At 34.0% G+C, this 21,472-nt stretch overlaps 6 protein-coding genes across 6 annotated transcripts; 4 read left to right on the top strand and 2 right to left on the bottom strand.

Moving 5' to 3' along the window:
* Nucleotides 1–548: 548 nt before the first annotated feature.
* Nucleotides 549–2,897, top strand: GGS22DRAFT_151923 (glycoside hydrolase family 92 protein). Its single transcript, XM_047959583.1, has one exon. It carries the CDS (start codon nucleotides 553–555, stop codon nucleotides 2,434–2,436), a length of 1,884 nt encoding a protein of 627 aa, XP_047822436.1. The 5' UTR covers nucleotides 549–552; the 3' UTR covers nucleotides 2,437–2,897.
* A 268-nt stretch (nucleotides 2,898–3,165) lies between these two features.
* On the bottom strand, nucleotides 3,166–3,591 carry GGS22DRAFT_196533 (RlpA-like double-psi beta-barrel-protein domain-containing protein-containing protein; the record flags this gene model as incomplete). Its single annotated transcript, XM_047965843.1, has 1 exon — nucleotides 3,166–3,591. The coding sequence occupies one exon, from the start codon at nucleotides 3,589–3,591 to the stop codon at nucleotides 3,256–3,258; it is 336 nt and encodes a 111-aa protein (XP_047822435.1). The 3' UTR covers nucleotides 3,166–3,255.
* A 1,817-nt stretch (nucleotides 3,592–5,408) lies between these two features.
* Nucleotides 5,409–5,733, top strand: GGS22DRAFT_184178 (uncharacterized protein; the record flags this gene model as incomplete). The annotated part of the gene is made up of 2 exons (XM_047964162.1): nucleotides 5,409–5,581; nucleotides 5,652–5,733. The coding sequence occupies 2 exons, from the start codon at nucleotides 5,409–5,411 to the stop codon at nucleotides 5,731–5,733; spliced, it is 255 nt and encodes an 84-aa protein (XP_047822434.1).
* Nucleotides 5,734–14,595: 8,862 nt separating this feature from the next.
* On the top strand, nucleotides 14,596–16,400 carry GGS22DRAFT_151922 (uncharacterized protein). The gene has a single exon (XM_047959582.1). It carries the CDS (start codon nucleotides 14,684–14,686, stop codon nucleotides 15,875–15,877), a length of 1,194 nt encoding a protein of 397 aa, XP_047822433.1. The 5' UTR covers nucleotides 14,596–14,683; the 3' UTR covers nucleotides 15,878–16,400.
* Nucleotides 16,401–17,326: 926 nt separating this feature from the next.
* On the top strand, nucleotides 17,327–19,025 carry GGS22DRAFT_151918 (uncharacterized protein). Its single transcript, XM_047959581.1, has one exon. The coding sequence runs from the start codon at nucleotides 17,902–17,904 to the stop codon at nucleotides 18,373–18,375; it is 474 nt and encodes a 157-aa protein (XP_047822432.1). The 5' UTR covers nucleotides 17,327–17,901; the 3' UTR covers nucleotides 18,376–19,025.
* GGS22DRAFT_151915 (glycosyltransferase family 59 protein) lies at nucleotides 18,999–21,402 on the bottom strand. Its single transcript, XM_047959580.1, has 5 exons — nucleotides 21,073–21,402; nucleotides 20,930–21,018; nucleotides 20,307–20,875; nucleotides 20,122–20,259; nucleotides 18,999–20,068 (listed from the first exon to the last, which is right to left on the bottom strand). The coding sequence occupies exons 1-5, from the start codon at nucleotides 21,283–21,285 to the stop codon at nucleotides 19,167–19,169; spliced, it is 1,911 nt and encodes a 636-aa protein (XP_047822431.1). The 5' UTR covers nucleotides 21,286–21,402; the 3' UTR covers nucleotides 18,999–19,166.
* Nucleotides 21,403–21,472: the final 70 nt, after the last annotated feature.

Here is a 21,472-nt window from a genome sequence, read left to right as displayed (position 1 = left end):
TCTCAAGGAAAACGCACATCGGGTTACCACGCCAACTCAGGCGTACTTCAATATGTCAATCCGAAGATAGGAACGTACGGAATCTCGGCCGATGATAATGGTGGTATGATCCCGTCGGTGTCGGTACCGTTCGGCATGACGCGATGGACACCACAAACACGCGAGAACTACATATCACAGGTACCATACCACGACACAGATGCCTTCATTCATGGATTCCAAGCTACACATCAACCGGCAATCTGGATGGGCGAGCTAGGTCAAGTGGTACTAACCCCCGGATGGACACCGGAAGTGAAACCGACATTTGAACATCGCGGCTTAGCATTCCGCAAGGAAGACGAAAATAGTACACCATATGTCTACGAAGTCCTTCTAGATGCGGACACGCAAGGGGAGCACGATTGGGACTTGACAGAAGAAGCCGCAGGAGGAGGGCCCGTGCCTGGCGGTGCTGGTTCGGTCCCTGACAATGTCCGTAGAGGGGCGAATGGACGTATCAGAAAACGAAGTGACGACGTAGGGAACTACACTCGTCAAATTCAAGTTGCAATGACCGCATCTGCTCATACAAGTCATTTGCGACTTGACTTCAACATCGCGGACGACTATCAGACTGATCAGCCAGTTAAGCCTTATGTTTCTATCCAAGTAACTCGTCGGAATTGGACTGGACAGGTTCAGATTGACCCGGAAAAGAATGAGATTTCTGGCAGTAATCCACAACGCCAAGACTATCGATTGGGACCTGACAAGCCTGCCAGTTTCAGGGGTTATTTCGTCTCCCGCTTCTCGGAGCCATTTGAATCATACGGTACTTCTCATCGAGCCAACATATCTGAGGGGACCAAAAGCGCATCGGGCGAATTACTCGGCGCATACGTGAGTTTTCATCAGAATACAAAGCGAGTTGAAGTACGGACCGCGGTATCCTTCGTTAGCATCGACCAAGCTCGGAGAAATCTGGAAATTGAGAATCCTGATAGTACTACTTTTGAAGAGACGGTCAACAATGCGAAGACAGCTTGGTTAGAAAAATTCGGCCGAGTAACAATCGAAGGAATCAGCTCGACGGATAAAGAACATGATCCACGCACTATCTGGTATACAGGTCTGTTTCACGCTCTTCAGTACCCGAGCGACTTCTCCGAACCTACCAGCAGAGACCCTCAATGTAGCCGTACTTTCTACAGCGGGTATACGGATAGCGTCCACGAAACAAATGACTCGTACTATCAATCGTGGTCTATCTGGGATACCTTCAGAGCAGAGCACTCCCTCTTGACAATATTTGCTCCTGAGCGCGTAAACAATATGATGCGAAGCCTACTTCAAATATTTGATTGGAGCGGAAGACTGCCGATGTGGGCGAATATGGTCGAAACTAATATTATGATCGCAACCAACGCCGATGCCGTGTTGGCGAACGCAATTTCTCGCGGATTTTGTTCTTTTGATTTGCAGAAAGCCTGGACCGCCGTGCGCAAGGATGCCTATGAACCTCCTGAGAATGATACGCAATTACTATACTATGACCGTGAACCGGACACGCCATATGAGGCGCGGGCAGGGCTGACAAGTTATATGGACCACGGCTGGGTCGATAATGATAGATGGTCAGAATCGGCCTCTCGAACACTAGACTACTCATTTAACGATGCCGCATGCGCTGTCGTCGCGCGAGCAGTCGGCAAGGTAGACGAGGCCGTGGCCCTCGAGAAGCGAGCCAAGAATTACGCGAATATCTGGGACGCAGAGACGCAGTTCATGCGAGCGCGAAACGAGAACGGCGCGTGGGCACACGGAAGTTGGGGCTGGACCGAGGGCGACAAATGGGTTTACACATTTGACGTCATGCACGACACAGACGGGCTAGCTAACTTATTCGCGGGTGGTCGTCAGGGTATGAAGGCGAAATTAGACAAACATTTTGATGGGGGGCATAATATGCATAGCAACGAGCCGTCCCACCATGTGCCGTACCTATACTCGCTAATTGGATACGCGAGCGCGGCCGCTGAGCGCATTCGAAGAATCGCGTTGGATAACTACAATGCGACGAGTGCAGGACTAAGCGGGAATGAGGACCTTGGCCAGATGAGTGCATGGTACGTCTTCTCGGCACTCGGCTTTTACCCCGTCAATCCGGCTAGCGACGAATACGTAGTCGGGTCGCCATTCTTCGAGAAGGTTACCTTGAGATTACCTGCCGGGGTGGCTACCGGGGGTGAGGCGAATCGCATTGGCGGCCAGGAGAGAACTCTAGTCATCGAAGCTCCTGGCGCACCGACAAAACCGTACGTGAAAAGCTTGTGCGTGGATGGCAGGTCGATAGATAGACCTGTACTTCGACATAGCGATATTGTTGGCGCTAGCTTGATAAGATTTGAGATGAGCAAGACCCCGACAGGATGGGGTGAGGATGGCGAGTTGTAGCTATGTTGGGAAACGTAAGTAACGTAGGATATCAAGCTTGATATGTATAAAAGTCGTTGCTACAATGCATGTAAAAATTTCCGGGATTCAAAGCTGCCACGTGAAAGGGAGAAATCCAAAGAACGGTGGTTGAAATAGGGGCAAGGAATACGTACTGGTTGCAGGATTGGCCCGCAATTTTAAGGTTTGATGCTACCCAGAGCTTATTTATTTATAGAACAGTAGACGACATGCTGTTCCTGGAGTAAGGGATAATACAATTCATCCATGTATTTGGGGGCGCTTAATTCGAATATTTCATATCTGGGTACCTACCGAGGTGGATGTACATAGGTACTTTGGAACCTTTGAGCCGCCCCTTACACTGGCTACTGTGGTATTTTGATCTTGAGGGTAAGAAATGTTACCAAGCATCTATCTAGTACCTACCTAGGACCTAGGTATTCAATCTAGCATTGCAGGAGCCCCCTTTCAATATTCCCTCACATATTAGGGTACTAATTCACTCTATTCCCAGTAATTCACGGGGACAGCCATCATGGTAGAGATGCAAATTTATATTCTCCTGTATTTTGACGACCTGACAATGTACCCCACCGTCCAGCTAACGAAAGTAGATAGGAAAGCCACCATTTAGGTAGTATCTCTGGTTGCCCATGTTTTATGCCAATGCCCATCTACCCACATGATCGGAGAGGATAAGAAGAAGAAGGTAAGACTATGTACAGTGTGATAAAGTCTAACGAGTTGATAACGAGAGTGAAGCTTTATACATGAATAGATGAATGGATGAACGAGTGATTCCATCTATGCTCCAATCTAAGCGTATTCCCAGGTGATCTGGACGCGTCCGGCATCGAGGGAAGCAAGCTGCTGGAAGACGGCAGGGGAGGCGTCGATGCTAGTGGCAGAGCAGCCGGGGCATTTGTCCACAACTGTAGCAGTAACGGTCTTGCCACCGTAGCTGATGCTGACGGTCTGGCCGCAGTGTCCATCCTGGTCTGGGGATGACATAGCGACGACAGCGTCACTGGCGGTGTTGGTCTGACCGCAAGCACCGAGTCCGGGCTGGTACCAGGTCATCTCGCCAGAGAAGGCGAGAGATGGGGCGACGAGGGCGCCGAGAGTGATGATGGTCTTGGTGATGGAGTACATTTTGACTGGAAGTTTGGTTTTGTTGTTTGCTTCTTGGGTTAGTTGCTAGTCATGCTGGATATATGGGAATGCAGACTTACAGTGGTGGGAATTGTCGAATACGATGTGTGTCTTGGTAGGTTTGTTTTGATGTGATGGAGACTAGAAGACTGGTTATGATTGTGAGGATGATATCGAGGAGTCATAAGAGAAAGAAGAGGACGTCGAGGGTTTATATAGATATTCGAACGAGTCGTCACCTTCCCTTTTTCCTCTACAAGCCACCCTTTTCAGACGTATTTCACGAGGTACACGGTGACTCCATCTGATGTTCTACATTACTTGCATCCGTCCCTGCATCAGATCAATGTACATTATACCCACGTGCGACACTACAAGGTCGTTGGGTTGTTGGAAGAGTGCAGCTTTGGAAACCCATGCTCCCACGTACTAGAGAGCCGCAGACAAGGATTATGAAGTACCGAACATGGAAGGTTGCCTATCCAAAGTGAGAATATCTCATCTAACATCAGTTCCGGTTGGCTTGGCCCCATATCCAACTTACGTGAGGCTGTGTGACACCCGAGGGATAGAATAGGGATGGAAGAACCTCATTCAGGGGTGTCGACCCACTGCCCTTCAAACATACCTCCAGCGCCGCATAAAGTGAGTATCCGCGAGTATAGACATTGAGGCGCCCCCAAAATGCATGCTTTACTTCCGATGTGCCTGGGTAGGCAAGTCGGGATAATGCAACTTAAAGCCGGGACTACGGATACTTGCTTTAACCACTCAAGTTCTGCCGTCTAGGAGATAGAATCGTGAAGATCAATGCAAGTTTCCCCCAAGCTCTTCAGATCCATAAACTCTATCGATGGATGCGAAAGCAAATATCTTTGAGTAGGTTAGTTCCAAGATAGTTGCCCTAACTACCAGTTAATTTCGTCGATCTTAACTATACTCCCGAGTATCTTACAGCTTATATTGCCAACAGGGTCCAATAAAGAAAGTCAGCTCGACTGCCATAAATGCAGGAACGCGTCAGCGGAATTTGTGCCGGTAATCATCGAAAGTATACCTACCTAGTAGGTTCCGCTGATAATGTATATGTAGGTGAGAGAACGTTCCATCTTGTCTCGCCATAAAGCCCTCAGAAGCTGCGCAGGATGCAAAAGGTCAAAATCCTTCTTGGCTTTGGAGGCATAAGCCACTTATACAAGCATTCTGGTGTAACTACCTAGGTAATTTGCATCCTCTGGCCGGTTTAAGAAGTTAGCTATTACCAATTGCAAGGGCCAAGGGTTTGCAACATTTTGTTGGCAACGAGAAGGAAATAACTTGGACATATTCCTTTTTAGTCTGTCACCTTAACTGGCAGCTGTCTGCAACTCTCTTACGATCTGATAGAATAAAAATATTTTACACTGGTCTCATCAGCCAACAGGACATGTCATGAGTTTAATTTGGTGCAACATGAGCTAACAAGGTTATTCCCCAGACATTCCATGTATCGAGTTTCGCACATGTGTTCGCATATAACTGCCAGGTATGGGGATTCCTAACAAACACTACCTCGAAACGTTACACAGCGATTATGGCTTTTGCGCATCAATATAATGTTGGGACAGATTGACGAACTAGTTTCACTTATACAGAAACTGACACATTGAGGAACTTTGAGCCTTACGTGCATGGCATTTAGTCGAGTCGCCGAGCCGGATTAACACAGTAAAATGTACCCAGAAGGTCCGGATCGGACCCGGAGTTCTGCACATGGATACGCCACGGTGCTGTACGACCTCGTCTCCCTTGGTCATTGCAGCGGAAACCGCCACTAAATGGCAGGTCTCACATTTGATGCATCAGCAAAGCTCAAGGTGGCAGGAAATGATAAGTTCAAAACTAGCCAGTATATCATGTGTGATCTGTACGGTATGGCTTCTACTACAATGTATAACCATGCTTTAATATGTACTATGCACTATGTCATCATCAATTGGGTTCTCGATGGGTAGGCTAGATAGATATTTGGAGTTTTGTTTCGGTGATCTCAAGCTTATCAAGCTCTATAATTCTTTAAGGCTGATGACACATCAAGCCGATGTAACTATGAAAAAGGTACCGGTACCATCAGCCGCAGATATAACCTATGACAAGGGCTAATATATAGGCTTGGAATAGTATTTTAAAATTAATATAATAATTCTTTAAGGTCTTAAAGTTTATAGTTCCTTTCTTTTTTTTTCGAAAAGGAATTTACGATTTTATTTAATAATAATTTATTTAATAAATATTAAAGTTATATTAAATTTTAAACGTTTAATAATCTCGTATTAATTTTAATATATAACTTTTTCATATATTAACATATTTTTTTAATTAATTATGTTTTTAATAATATAATATATAATTATTTAATAATATTTATTTTAATATTAATAATATTTAATATTAATTTTCGTATAATATTAATTTTTTTTTTTTTAATATTCGTTTTTAAATAATTTTATATAACCGAAATTTAAAAGTTTCGAAATTTTTCGAAATTTTATTAATAAAATTATAAAATAATAATTTTAATTTTTTCGTTAAATATATATTTATAAAATTTTTAAGTTTAATATTTTTTAACTGATTAATTTTTTTATTTAATTAAATATTTTACTTTTTTTTAAACTTTTAAAAAATTTATAACTTTATTTATTTAATAATTTTTTATTTTTATTAAAATTACTTTTTATAAAACTTAATTAAAATTAAAAATTATTTAATTATTAACGCGATAAAATTCGATAAATAAAATATAAAATAAATTATAAATTTTTTAATTTTTAAATAAAGTTAATTTAATAATAATAAAGAAAATTATTTTTTAAATTATAAAAAGTTTTAACATTTTTTTATTTAATTTTTTAACCGGTTATTTAATTTTAATGTTTCGTATATTTAACATTATTAATTATCGTTTTTTATAAACGAACGTATTTTTTCGACATTTATTAATTTATTTTTTTATTTTTTACCGGTTTTTTTTAAAATATTATTACGTTTTTTAATATATTTATATTATTTAATATACGTAAAATCGATTAAATAAATTACGAAAAACATTAAAAAAAAAGTTATAAATAATAAAATAATAATTATAATTAATATAAAAAAACGTAAAATATATAAATAAAAAAATTATATTATTATAAATAAATTTAATAGTAAATAAAAAATTTTCTTAATTTATTATTTCGTAATTAACGAATATTTAAAAATAAATTTTAAAAGTTTAATTAAATTATTCGGTTTAATTATCGGTTTAAAAATAAAACGTAATATTTATACGTAACTTAATATTTATTAATTTAAAAAAGTTTTTTTAAATATAAATTATAAATTTAAAATTTTAATTAAAAATAATATTAAAAAAAACTTTATATAATTTTTAATATTTTTTAATAAAAATTTTAATTAAATTTTTAGTTTTTTTTTTATTTATTTTTAATAAAATAAAATAACTTATTTTAATAAATAAATTAATAATAATTTAAATAAAATTATATTTATTTAATAAAAAAAAGTTTATAATAAAGTTTATTATAATAATATATTAAAATTTATAATAAAGTTTTATAAATTATAAAAAACCGTAAAATATATATTTAAAAATTTTATTTTATTAATATTTATAATAATTTTTAACGAAATTTTTTATCGTAATTTTAATATTAAATTATTAAAAGTTTTATATAATTAATTTTAAAGTTTTATTTATATTTATATATTTTATAATTTTAATATTATATTTAAAATTAATAATTTTTTATTATAAAAATGTTAAAACGTAAAAATAATATTTATAATAAAATAATTTATTTCGTATTTTTATATTTTTTAAAAAATAAATAAAAAAATTAAAATATTTAAAGTTTTTAAAAATTATTTATTTAATTTTATTTATAAATTTTAAAGTTTAATTTAAAATAATAAAATTATATAATTTTTTAAATATATATAAAACCATTATAAAAATTAAAAATAAAAAGTTAATAAAATATAAAAAATATTTTTCTTATAAAATCGAAATAATCGGTTAATTTTTAGCTTTTTTTTTAAACCGATATTATAATAATTAAGAAAAAATATTAATTTTATCGTTTTATTTTTTAAAATAATAATTAATAATAAATACGAAAATAAATAATTTTTATATTCATTTAATTTGTCATTTATTTAATATTTTAACGATAATAAAATAAAATAAGTTTTAATAATTAAAATATATTTTAATATAATATTTAACATTTTTAAAATATTAATATTAACGTTAAAATACGTTAATAATAATAAATAGTTTTTTATCGTAAATTTTATAATTTATTTTTATTAAAAATAATTTATAAAAATAAAAAATAACGGGACGGAATTTATTATTTTCGTTTTTTTATAATAAAATTATATTAATAACGAAATTAAATATATTAATTTTAATAAACGTTATTTTATTGAAGTTAAAATAAATTATTATTAAAACGATAATAAAACGTTTTTTAAGTTTTTTAAAAAATTTTTACATTTCGTTCGTTTATTTTTAATTTTTTTTATTTTTTTTATTTACGTTTATAATAAATTTAATTATATATAAAAACGATTTAATAAACCGTTAATAAAAATTCGTAAATTTAATAAATTATTATAATTTTTTTAAGTTTTAAAAAACTTTTTATTTTTAAATATATTTAATTTTATTTTAAAATATAAAAACGCCGTAAGTTTTTATAATATAATTAAAAAATTTAATTTCGTAAATAATTTAATAATATTTACGAAAATTAATTATAAAATTATAAATAATAAATTATTTAAAAATTTCTTTAATTAAAATATTATATTTTTCGCATATATTAACGTAAATTAAAAAATTATTTAAATATATTAAAAAATTAACGTTAATTAAATTACGAAAAATATTATTTATATATATTTAAAAAATAATAAAAACGTTTATAAAATTAAAAAATATTATTAAATATTTAAAAAAATCGTATTTATATTAAAAAATTATTTTTTATTTATTATTTTTTCGAATATAAATTAAATTAAAGTTTATTTTAAAATTAATTTTAATAAATTATTTTATTATATAAAATTATATTTATAATTCGAAAATAAAAAATAAAAAATAATAAATAAATATAATAATAACGTTAAATTTTCGATAATTAATTATAAATCGAAAAAAGTTTTTTAAATTAAGTTTATTTATAAATATTAAAAAAACGTTATAAATAAAAATAAACTTTTAAATTTTACCGGAATTTAACATTTTTTTTAATTAAAGTTTTAATATATTAAGTTTTTTTTCGTTTATAACGTATAAAAATCCTTAAAAAAATATTACGTTTTTTTTAAAATTAATAACGTAATTTTATAATTAATAATTAAAAAATTATTACCCGGCTTTTTAAATTATAATCGGGATAAAATTATAAAATTTTTTCGAAATTAAAAATAATATTTTTTAAATATTTTCTTATAAAATTAAAGAAACCCTGGCCGCGCAGTATAGGTACATCGTCAGATCCGCGCAGTAGCGCTAATTCGAAAGAGGTATAGCTTCAGGGTACCTCCGTCGCCATACAAACTAATATATGGGAAGATGTATCTTTTCGCGTAATGTATCTTTTTGGAACACCTAAGTCTCCGACCAGTTTCAATCAATTGTTTCTCCTCCAATACCACGTCAAAAGCTTAATAATTACAATCAATTGAAAGCTCTCAATCGCATCTACAATCTGGTTTGTTTGCATCCTTTCAATCCTTGGTGACGTCACAAAAGGTCAGTTTGAACCTAGAGGCGCTACAAGACTGCGAGCGGAAGTCTTAGAATTCTATCCCTCTGCCCGAATCTTTTCAACCTTGAATAGCTCATTCAGACCGAAGGCGCAAAGCCTGCAAATGGGGTACCAAATAGAGCTGATTGAGAGCTTTTAAATGATTGTAATTATATTAGGTTTGCAGGCGTTTTGAAGGAGAAACAATTGATCAAAGTGGATTGAAAGGAATGAGGGCGTTCTGGGTACCTTTCGAATGCGCTAGCGCGGAATTTAGCGTTACTGCGCGGATCAGCCGATGTACCCATACTGCGCGGCCAGGGTTTCTTTAAAATTATAACGATTAATTTAATAACGCGATTTAAATTATATATAATTTAATTAATATAATTATAACGATAATAATTAAAAATAAACTAAATTTTTTTAAAATAATTAAAAAAATATAAAAATTAATATTTTTTTAATTATTATTACGAAAAAAAAATATTATAATTAAAATTTAAAACATTAATTTCGAAATTTAAATAAATAAAGTAATTTTTTTAATAACGTAAAATTAAAGTTTTAAAATAATAACGTTTATTTTTTTATATTAAAATATTATTAAAAATTATTATAAAACGTAAAATTAATTATTTAATTAAAAGTAATTTTTATATTTTAATTTTAAATATAAAAAATATAAAAATTAAGTTTTTAATATTAAATAAAATATAAATAAAATATTTTTCGTTATTATAAAATAAAATTATTATTACGATAAGTTTTTATTTTAATTTAAGTTTTTTATAAAATCGTTTAAATATTTAATTATTTAAATCGTTAAAAAAACGTTTAATAACGTTAATATAAAAAATATTATTTAATTTTAACCGTGAATTTTTATAAAATATAATATAAAAGTTATTTAAAAATTCGATTTATTATTAAAATTATTAAGTTTAAAAATTTTAAAATAAAAAGTTTTTATTATTACCGTATTAATTTTAACCTTTTTTTAAAACGGCGATATAATTTTTTTTACATTATCCCGAAATTATTTAACGAAAAAAGTTTTTTCCGGGCTTAATAATAATTTTTTACCATTAATATTTTTTTTAACGAAATAAATAAAAATTTAATAATTATTTTTATTATATTTTTAATAAATTTTTTTATTTTTTTTACGTTAATTAATATTTAATTATTTAATTTTTTTAAAAGTTTTTTTATTATTAAGTTATTTTTTATTTTTAAAATCGAGTTTAAGTTTTTTATCGTTTTTATTTTAACCGGGATTTTTTAAAAATTAATTTTAACTTAAATTAAAACGGTTTTTTTTTTCGCGGTTAAATTAATTTAATTTCGAAAGTTTTAAAATTAAAATAAACTTACTTTTTATTAACGAAAAACTTAAATTAATTAATATATTCTCGTATATTTAATTAATTTTTTAAATAATAATAATAAAATTATTATCGATTTTCGGGATTATATTTTAATAAAAATATATTAATTTAATAATTTTATTAAAGAAAATTTTCGTAATATAATTTTAAAACGTAATTTTTAATTATTAAATTATTTTATTAAAGTTTATTAACTTCGTAATATATTAAGTTATATTTTTTTAATATTTAAGTTTATATATTTTTTTAAAATTACGATATTTTTTAAAAAATTTTTTAAAACGTTTTTTAAAAGTTTTATAATAATTTTTTTAAATATTTATAATTTTTAATCGTTTAATTTAATTAATTCGTTATTAATATTATAATTAAGTTTTATTAATAAATAACGATTTAATTTAATTAATATAATAAAAATAATTAAAAAAATTAATTATATAAATTTTTAAATATATTTTTACTTTTATAAATTAAAGTTTAAATTTAATTAAGTTTTTATTATTATAAATAATAAGTTTATTAAAATAAATAAAATTAATTATAATTATAATTAATATTTTAATAATATATTCGATAATTTAAAAAAAACGATTTTTATTTTTTCGATCGTAATTATTATTATTTTTTAATTTATTATTATTATAAAAAAATAAAAATAAACGGGGCGGTTTTTTTAAAAAATTAAATGGATATTTAAAAATTTAAAGTTTTTAAAAGTTATTATTATTCGAATTATTTAAATTAAAATTTAAATTTTTTAAAGTTTTAAATATATAATAAAATAAAAAAAGTATTTTACTTTTATTAATTTTAATTATAAAAAGTTTTATTCGAATAAAATTAAATTACACGTAAGCATTAATTAATTAACGGTATATTTAATTTCGTTAAAAAATTTTTAAAATAAACGTAGTTTTTATTCGGGTTTTAAAGTTAAAATATTTAAATAATATTTTAAAAAAAATTAAACCTTAAATAATTAAAAGTTTAAAAATAAAAAATAATAATAAAATCGAAATTATACGTTTTTAAATATTATTAAATATAAATTTCGTATTAACGTTTTTATTATAAATAAATTATATGCGAAATTTATTAATAACGGTTTAAATATAAGTTCGTAAATTTTTAAGTTATTTATAAATAATTTTATTAAAATAAAAAAAATTAATAAAATTTTTAATTAAAAATTTATTAATTTATAAATTTTTAATAATAATTTAAAAGATTATTTTTTATTAAAATATTTTTTATTTTTTAAAATTAATATATAAAAAATAAAAAGCTTATTTATAATATTTCGTTACGTAAATAAATTAATTAATAATTTTTTAATAAATTTAATTATTTTAAATATATTTAATAATAATAATTTAAATATATCGTAAAAATTTATCGTTAACGTTATAAATTTATTATTTAAATTAAATAATTTAATTTTTTAATATCGTTATATTTATATATATTAAATATATAATCGTGTTATAAATAATACGCGTAATATTATATTATCGGTATATTTCGTTTTAATTTAAATAATAAAAAACGTCGATAAAAAAATTAAAATTTAAATAACATAATATATATTAATTATTTATTAATAAACTTTACGTAATTATATAAAAAAATTAAAAATTTAAAATTTAATAATTTTTATATTAAAAATATTATATATTACGATTTCGAAATTTTAAAATTAATAAACAATTAAAACGTTTTCGAATATAAAATCGAAAATATTTATATTAAAAAAAGTTTTAATAAATAATTTTTTAATATTTAATAATTTAATAAAAAATCGTTTTTTAAAGAAAAAAAAAACGTAAAGTTAAAAATTACTTTAAAATTATTTAATAAACGGATTAATATGTTTATAAAAATATGAAAATTTATTAATAATTTTAAATTTTTTAATAATTTAAAAAATCGAAATAATTATTAACGAAATATAAATTAAACGAATAAAAAAATATTAAAGTAATATATTTTTTTAAGTAACGATATAAAAAGAAAAAATAATAATATTTATTAAAAAAAATTATAAAAAAAGTTTAAAAATTAATTATAAATTTATAAAAAAATATTTTTAAATAAATTAAATAAAACTTATAATAATTTTTAAATTAAAATGTTAATTAATAATGGGAAAAAGTTTATTCGATAATACGTGTAAGTTTTAAATATAGATTTTTTTTTAAAAAAAAAAAATTATTTATAATAAAAGTTAATATATAAATTTAAAATAATATTTTAAAATTAATATAATAATTTTTTAAAGTTTTAAAGTTTATAATTTTTTTTTTTTTCGAAAAAAAGTTTACGATTTTATTTAATAATAATTTATTTAATAAATATTAAAGTTATATTAAGTTTTAAACGTTTAATAATTTCGTATTAATTTTAATATATAACTTTTTTATATATTAATATATTTTTTTAATTAATTATATTTTTAATAATATAATATATAATTATTTAATAATATTTATTTTAATATTAATAATATTTAACATTAATCCTCGTGTAATATAACCATATAAAATATTATAAGTTAATTTTAAGCATAATCGATAATACTTGTATTTACTTATAAAGCTATTAGGTGCATATAGTTTAAGATTAGATCCATTTCATAATATTCACTACGTATAGCTGTTTAGATGCTCTCATAAGAATTGACCGAAAGTGCCGTATTATCTTTAGTGAACGTGTGCGTGTGGCTTTCAAGCCAGAAAATGATATGGGAAACGGTAATGATTGACAAGACTCAAAATTTTCATAACATAAAGGGAAGGGAGTGCAATTTCGTCTAAGATCTTGCCTTACTTCATAAGCGTAATATCCATTTTAGGATCCCAGATTGCTTAGCAATCTCCCATTTCGAGCGCCTTGCTTACATGACTCCTTAGATATACCAGCTGCCGAAAATAAATTATAGTATCTCTGTTCAGATTCAGACCCCAACGCCGGGAGAGATAGATACGCACTCCAGAAGCTGCTGTCACGGAACAAAGACCACTTCTTGCAGACATTCTCACGCTCATACACTCTTTGTAATTTTCATTTCATTACTTACTATAACTCAACACATGAGTAAGTACTCGGTTATATAATGAGATTGTACTTGTTGGCATTACCTATCTATGGCAAACATGGGCAAATAAAGGGATTGGGATATCATGATTGTCTTATAGAAGCTTGTAGTTTAATAATTAGGTATTCAAAGAAATAGCATGTCATTCTACCTCAAGTGCCATTCCTTGGAAGTCTACACCTCAAACATCACCTAACTATACACAAACCAATATAATGGCAAGTCAATTGAGGTAGATTTATAATATTGTAGAAAGTCGATTTGTGAGGTTTTATCATGATTTCGAACCAGGGTTAGTGCTTGGGACGCGCTGGAGTGTATTGATTGGTATTGGTTACACCGTACTCGGTAGCGCTGTTAACTATCAGCACAGTGGGGTTGCTTGCTAAAGAATGGCTAGTGCATTGAATACAGGACATGAGCCCTGTATTTCAACAGCTTGCAGAGGTTCAGAGGTTAACCTTGGAACTTATCAGTTCCGATATTTGAGTGAAATCGGTGACTTGAACAATCAACATAATTTCAACACATATTTCAATAAACCTCGATAAAAATGGGTTATCTCTTGAATACCTAGTAGATATTGGTTAGAAGTATGTATGTTGGTTAGAGTTATGTTGGTTGATTGGCATTGGCATTAGGCAACGATAGACCCCCTCATTATTTGGGAATAATCATTGTATGTAATTTTCAGCGCATACATCATTCGCACCTAGCATCTTCAAACTATAACACCGCTAATCAATAGACTTGTTTACCTGATTATCTCGCATTGTCGTGTTATCAACGCATTAAACAGCAAAATGGAATCCCTAGGTCTTCAGGAGTCTAACCTCACAATTCCCACTACGCATAATCGAGTCGAGAATTTCGATCCGGAAGTCATCCGAGCCGATGCACAAGCAACTCGAATTATCGTCCACCAAGACTATCCGGCTCTTGTTGATAGGTTCCTAGCTCTCAAACGCGGGACGGCCGCGACTAGCAACGAACAAAAGCTGTTTGCTCATCCATTTACTTGGCAACAGCAAGTCAGAAGACTTATTGAGAAGCGCCCCCTGTCTTTCCTCACTTCTCGTGATACCACGCTCTTCCGCGATGGTACTTTTCTACCAGATGGAAGGGACTTCTGGGATGCGATAGGTAAGGAAGGCTCGGATTATTCGACATTCCAAGATTATCTGTCTTACGATGAGATAATGTTGGGAAGCTTAATAGGGGTTAGCGGTCCAAGCTACTTCATCAACGATGGTGACCGATACAATAAGGGCCGACAAGGAGCCCCGGGAACGTTCGAACCCAGAGGCATCATCGTCGGTTTAGTTGGTCCACGCTTCGAGAGGGTAGACCAGATGGACTCCAATATAATTCTGAGTGGTGTGGCGCCTGGTCAAATGCATCCCTCCATTGTGGGTGCGTTTACTGAGTGCTTCAAGTTAGAAAAGTCCCCGGATAAGGGATTCGATCTTCCTATGTACAGAGCACGCATAAGAATGACCCTTGAGACTCTACTTCTTGAAGCAAACAAACGTGCAAATGAGGCAGGCCAGAAGGCGTTCGTACATGTCGTCGGCCTTGGTTTAGGAGTCTGGATGTGTGACACTCGTCAACCCGACTCCTATGTTGTAGCCCTCGGCGAAACCTTGACGGCGCTGAAAGGGAAATTGGGACAGATAGGGACAATCTATGTGTCATGGATCAAAACAACGAAGCAAAATCAGGACATACTCACCAATATTGCCCTGGAACAAGGCATCAAAATCATGTTTGGGAAACGTAGACCCGCCGAAAAGTTGACCGGCGACGAAGCTGACCAGCTGCTTGTGGTATCTTACGCATGGGACGGAAACTCATTCCCAGGCAACGAATACTGGCATGGCAGTCTAGCTGCAAGCGGAGACCCAGCTGCGGCTTGCATGAGCACCATCCCCGAACTACACAATCCGATGGTCAACCCTGAGTTTCTGGATCGAATTCACGTCCACGCGGGTCAATGATTTTAGTAGATATAGAAGGAATGGGTACCTATACAGACCAGGATCCATGGACAGCTTGATGTTCATCTTGTCTACCCATAATGATGATAATCCCGACCAAAATATACCCAGCTCGACGAATACTTGGTATCTAGTTAAATCATGCACATGCTTCGTAAAACCCTGTGATATTTGCTAAACGCTTGGGAACTTATGTCTCCCTTATTAATCTTAAGATTCCCTTCCGAGGTTACGTGTGATCTAATATCGCGAATTGTAGCTTGAAAAGGACATTCGTCGACATGGATTGTTAGAAGCATGACATATCACAGAAAGAATGGGGTCGAATCAGATCAGGATAGAAACTCTTACTCGCCAAGTAGGCCGAATAAAGTGTGTCGATCGAAGTCGAGTGCAAGTGATCGAAGATACCAAGTAGATAGCTAGCGCGGTATAGTAACCTGACTGCGGTACCTCATGGAAGGGGATCTGCTAGTTTGCATATGGCTTGCCAACTTGCGTGATAGCGGCTGGTGCAAGTTCCTGGCAGCCTGGGTCCCAAGGTTACCACTGGTGCTTATCCGATGCATGCTATGTAATAACAACGCCAAGATGCATCCGTTACTCAGCTACCTTTTCGTTGTCATATTGGCAATATGGACATCAGACGGAAATGTGTTACAAAGTTGGCAACTCGTCACGTCGTTACTAGATATCTTCGACCGTAAATGTGACCCTTTGGTGTCTGTAGCTTACTATGTACATGCATTGGAGGGTAGGGTATAATTCATATCGTCCCATCTATAACAAGATACCAACGGTCTGGAATGGAGACGACCCCGCAGAAGACCCCAGGTTACCAATGAAGTTATCATCGTTGTCATTCGGCGAGCGTCGGGGATTGGAAACATTCGATTCAGTTTATCAATCTCGCTGTTTCAGGCTGACAGGCGGGGGAACGGTAAGAATCTGGGGAAGCCTGGCAGCTTGGTAGGTCCCGAAAGAGAGAAATGTGTTTGAAGGATGTAATATAAATACGGATCGACGATTCGATCGAATGTTTTTTCCTATCATTTGTTGGTTAGGTCGAGTGGGTAACGGACTAGAAACGCAGTAGGCCGGAGGTATTGTACCGTAGCGGATGCTAGTGGATGTTAGGGGAAGTTAGTGGATGCGAGCGTTAAAGTTCAATTGGCAGTTGCACATGCTCGCTGTAGCTAACCGAACCTTAGAAGCTACTATGCGTAACAACCAATTAGAGCCCCTCCATTTCCAAAATGATCCATTATGGATAACCCCACCACCCACCTCCAGCGCTTTCCTAGGGTAACCGGTCGCGGGGGAAGGGGAAGGGCGGATCGATAACACAACTCATGTTACCCGGGATTGGCCGAGGGAAGTTCCTTCCCTGCTCCTTGAAGTATGTATGTGCCTCTACGTCAGGATTATTTTTTAACTCGCACGCACATTTGATCTACTACAACGCATTACAACCCTTTTGACCTACGCCATGCACACATCTCAATACCGCGAATCAAAATTCATCGTCAGTTTCGCTCTGCCTTGAATAAGTTTCTTTCTGAAGGCGAGTCACGTTAATCCCGCCCGATGTCCATATCTCCCATCATTTTAACGCGAGTCATCAAAGCAGCTTGCGTTCATTTCTCCTAATCACCACTCCTCCGATCCGTCGCCGTACTGATCACTTCGTTTGCGACCATTTTATTCCACGCGATTTCACCTTTGGGACCTTGGCAATAGAGGGAATTCGACGCAGCCATTTATGATAGGACCAAAAGCATAAATAAGCAGACTCCCGGCTACCGACTATCTACGTCCGGGCTCTACTCTTCCAAACACCGCATATCCTCAATCCGTTAGTGATTGGGCCTATTCACTCTATTCGACTAGGATTTTCCGACAATAAATACCTTCGAATCCTCGTTTCCTGTTTTCTAGGCCTGGTGTATACTGCCATCCTTCTACACCCGTAATCGAAGTCACCATTCAACCTCTTACCTTCTACACCGCAAAGGATCATTAAGATGCCTTCGTCTCAACGCCCGTTCTTCCTCTCTTCCTTCCTCGCCGCCTTCCGCCAACAGACGCCCCCAGCACTCTCGGCAGCATCCCAGACGAATAAACATACCACTCAACCTTCATCTAGCCCTTCCACGTCAGGAGCGCGATCCATCTCATCTTCCTCCCAAAGCCAGTCTCCATCACAACAACCGCAACAGCGGACAGGAGGAGTAATGAATCAACTACAATCTCCACCCCATAGGCACCACCAACCACATCACTCTCCACAACCACACCGTCCCGGTATGCCCATTCCGGGATCCGGTCGACGGCGAGGTAGCGATAGCAGTAGTGAGGGCTTCCGGGATGTATTAGGTGCGGATAAGTGGTACATCGGAGGCCGGACAGCTGGTGGCGATGAGCGGTTCTTTAAACTGGGTGTCGTGAAACGAGTACGGAGCCAAGATCGCTTGAGCTTGGATCGGTTAAGTTTGTGATCTGTCTCACGAACTCGTCTATCTATCCAAAACTCGGATAGAATATCTTACTAGGTCGGATATTGATAGAGAAAATGAACAAGACAAAAAATGTCTTCTCCCCAGCGGATATGGTGAGAAACGGCGAATAAAAATACATGGGATAGTTTGCCCTCATACTAAGGCTTCCCAAGAAAGGATGGAATGGGACGGGGCCTTGGACTTACACTATCGGAATCGGTTGGATAGCTGTACATGGCGCGGCGTTACAGTTTACTATTTGGGGAACGGCGTTCGCGGGATTCTGGGTATCTGGACTGGAAGACGAAATATATTTATTCGAGATCACTAGCTCAATATTGAGCTGGTGAGTCTCAACATCTCACCTCAACACACACGACGACACCTACACATTATCGATATCGGCATTCACATCAACATTGCATATGACGCGCGACACGATAAAAACGTGGAAGATATTACCTTACATTCACTGCATATTATTTTGCGAGCCTTTGTACATGGGGAATAGATTATCCTATCCTACATACTTGCATTCAAAACCTTACCTGCTTACCTTCCTCATCGGTTCGGGTAGAATTCCCAGGGTTCACTATTTAGAGGATGAATACTAAGACTAAAAGTTGAAGACCAAAATTGATTGTATTTCCGTTATGGTGGTTTGTGACTTGTTTTGAGTTTTATTAAAAAACGTCGCGTGAGCTATGAGAATTGGGCGATTGTTCGCCAATTTACTTGGGTACTTATCTAACCGCGTGCTAATTCGCGGGGTAGATAACAGGACCAACAAATCACCACATAAATCTCTGTACCCTCCCGCTATCAAGTAGCTCTCCATCCGGTGTCTTCCAAAAGAATGGACGTGTGACGAATATAAACATCGTCGCCGCGTTAATGAGCAGGAACCAGATTGTCTCAAGAGCGGGCATGAATTTCCACCCGATCGATCCAGGAACAAATGGCACAACGAGATGGGACGGGACGAGGAGTCGCCAAAATACCCACGGTATAATGAAGTAGCGCGGTTCGACTAACGGTGCGGTAACAAGCGAAAGGATAGTAGCGAGGAGGAGGATGAGGGCGGAGGAGGTAGGTGGTGGTAAGGATGCTAATACGTCTGGTAGCTGAGGTGGTTGAGAGGGTCTCGGTCGCATTACCACGATGGGTGGAGGCCCATCAAATGGCGTCTGTGTCCACTCAGGGCTCCCGTGGTACCTAGAGAAAGGCTCTCCCTGTAGAGCACCCCAGCATAGATAGCCGCAGAGGACGTAGACGGGGACGAGAGCGTATCTAACCCACCATGCTTTGAGAATGGTGTACCGGAAGATGTAGAACATGTAGTGCCGGTTGTCTGCTAAAGTGAAAGGGTGAATGATGGTATTGAACCCCACAATAAAAGTTGCGGCCACCAGAGCGCCGGCAAGGACGAGGATTGAGTGGATGGTGTGACTAGATCCAACTCGATTGAATATCTTTAGTTCGGCTGATCGCTTAGGTTCATTTGCCTCTTTAGAGAAAGGTCCTGTCTTTGGCCGCAAATCGATCACCTCTTGGGGTTTGGGGGGGATGAAGGCGTGCAAAACACGGTTTAGAACTTGTGGAATAAATAGAGGTGCAGAGAAAAAGGCGAAGAGGGGCCAGATGTAGAGCATCTGCGCCAGGTGGAGAGTTGCTACATGATTGGATTTATCCCCTAATATCAATTAACGATTGTACATAGGGAAAGAGACGACTGAGTGAGCTTACCAAGAACAACGCCGCCGTTCCACACGACAAAGCTCACGAAAGATCCCAGGACTATTAATTGTGGCCATATACGCTGAATGACGCTCGGAAGATTGCAGATTACGGCGATTCCAATGCTTGCGACGCAAATAACGAGGTCTATTTTATTAGCGTGTGCGATATTAAATGTCGAGGACGATACGTACCAATAGGGGATGCTGCGTATACGTGGGGATCATGAATATCACCAAGTGAATATCGCCAAGCATAGAAGCCGATTTGCTGTGAGAGCGTGTTGAAAGTCGGGATATCCACAGATTTGGGGCGTAATCGCTTGATGCCATGGACGACTTCTAAGCCACCCATATATATCACAACCCAAAAGATGTTGGTTTGTCTCATACACAGAGCTAGAAGTCCGAGGAAGAGAGTATAAACATCGTTTATCAAGGAGGGTCTGTCTTGACTAACCCGGCCTAGATGGTTGGTATAAGAAAGTAATACGACAAATGTCGAAACAACATCTGTATAGTATAAGCCGGAGAAGAATAATATGACTGGGAACAGAGCAATGTTGATTCCCGTCCAGATAGCATAAGCCGAGTACTGAACTGGAACCTGAGGGTTCTCTCTTGATCTCAATTGTTCAAGGCGAACTCTGGAAGTTACCGCGGCTATGGCGAGATAGGAGGTGACCTCTACATTGAACAATCGAAGATAGTAAACTGAACATGGGAACCCAGCCAATCTATTTGCTATGAGAGTCAAGGCGTAGCTATTCTAGTGTAAGTGAGCTGAACTTGGCAGAAATTGTGTCAAAATAACTAACAGTCCAGGTGGTGTGGTGATCTTGTTATCCCACACACTATATTTCCCATCACAGTAGACCTGAGCTTGGGGAATATGAAATATTTCGTCCTAGTTCTAGTTAGCTATATGAGATTTGGTGACATTATTTTATGATTCACATACAAGGTAAGGCTCCGGGGCATATGTTGTGACGAGTGATAACCATTGTCGTGCTAGTATTGTAATAATTGTGAGAGAGGTGAATATGGCCGATCCAGCGTGTAGAGGTCCTATTTTACGTTTTGTGTAAATGTGGAGGACTGCAGATATGAGACCGTAGCGTATGAGCTGGAGGACCAAAGACTGGTCTAACCCCAACCAAGGAGCCATTTTCATGTAATCCAATTTGACATGTAAAGTCGTCTTAGACAAGAAGTTGTAGATCAAACCATCTTTGTATCGTTGTACTATGAAATATTCGTTAAAGACTTCAAGGTTAAGGTTCAATGTTTGTAGCTACATATTATGACACGCAATTGCCTTATTGGAATATTGGAACACCTGTATTCAAACGATGCGCAGG

This window comes from Annulohypoxylon maeteangense, assembly GCF_022496945.1.
Source record: "Annulohypoxylon maeteangense strain CBS 123835 unplaced genomic scaffold GGS22scaffold_2, whole genome shotgun sequence".
Lineage (NCBI taxonomy): Eukaryota > Fungi > Ascomycota > Sordariomycetes > Xylariales > Hypoxylaceae > Annulohypoxylon > Annulohypoxylon maeteangense.
This window is presented reverse-complemented; position numbering and strand designations above follow the sequence as displayed.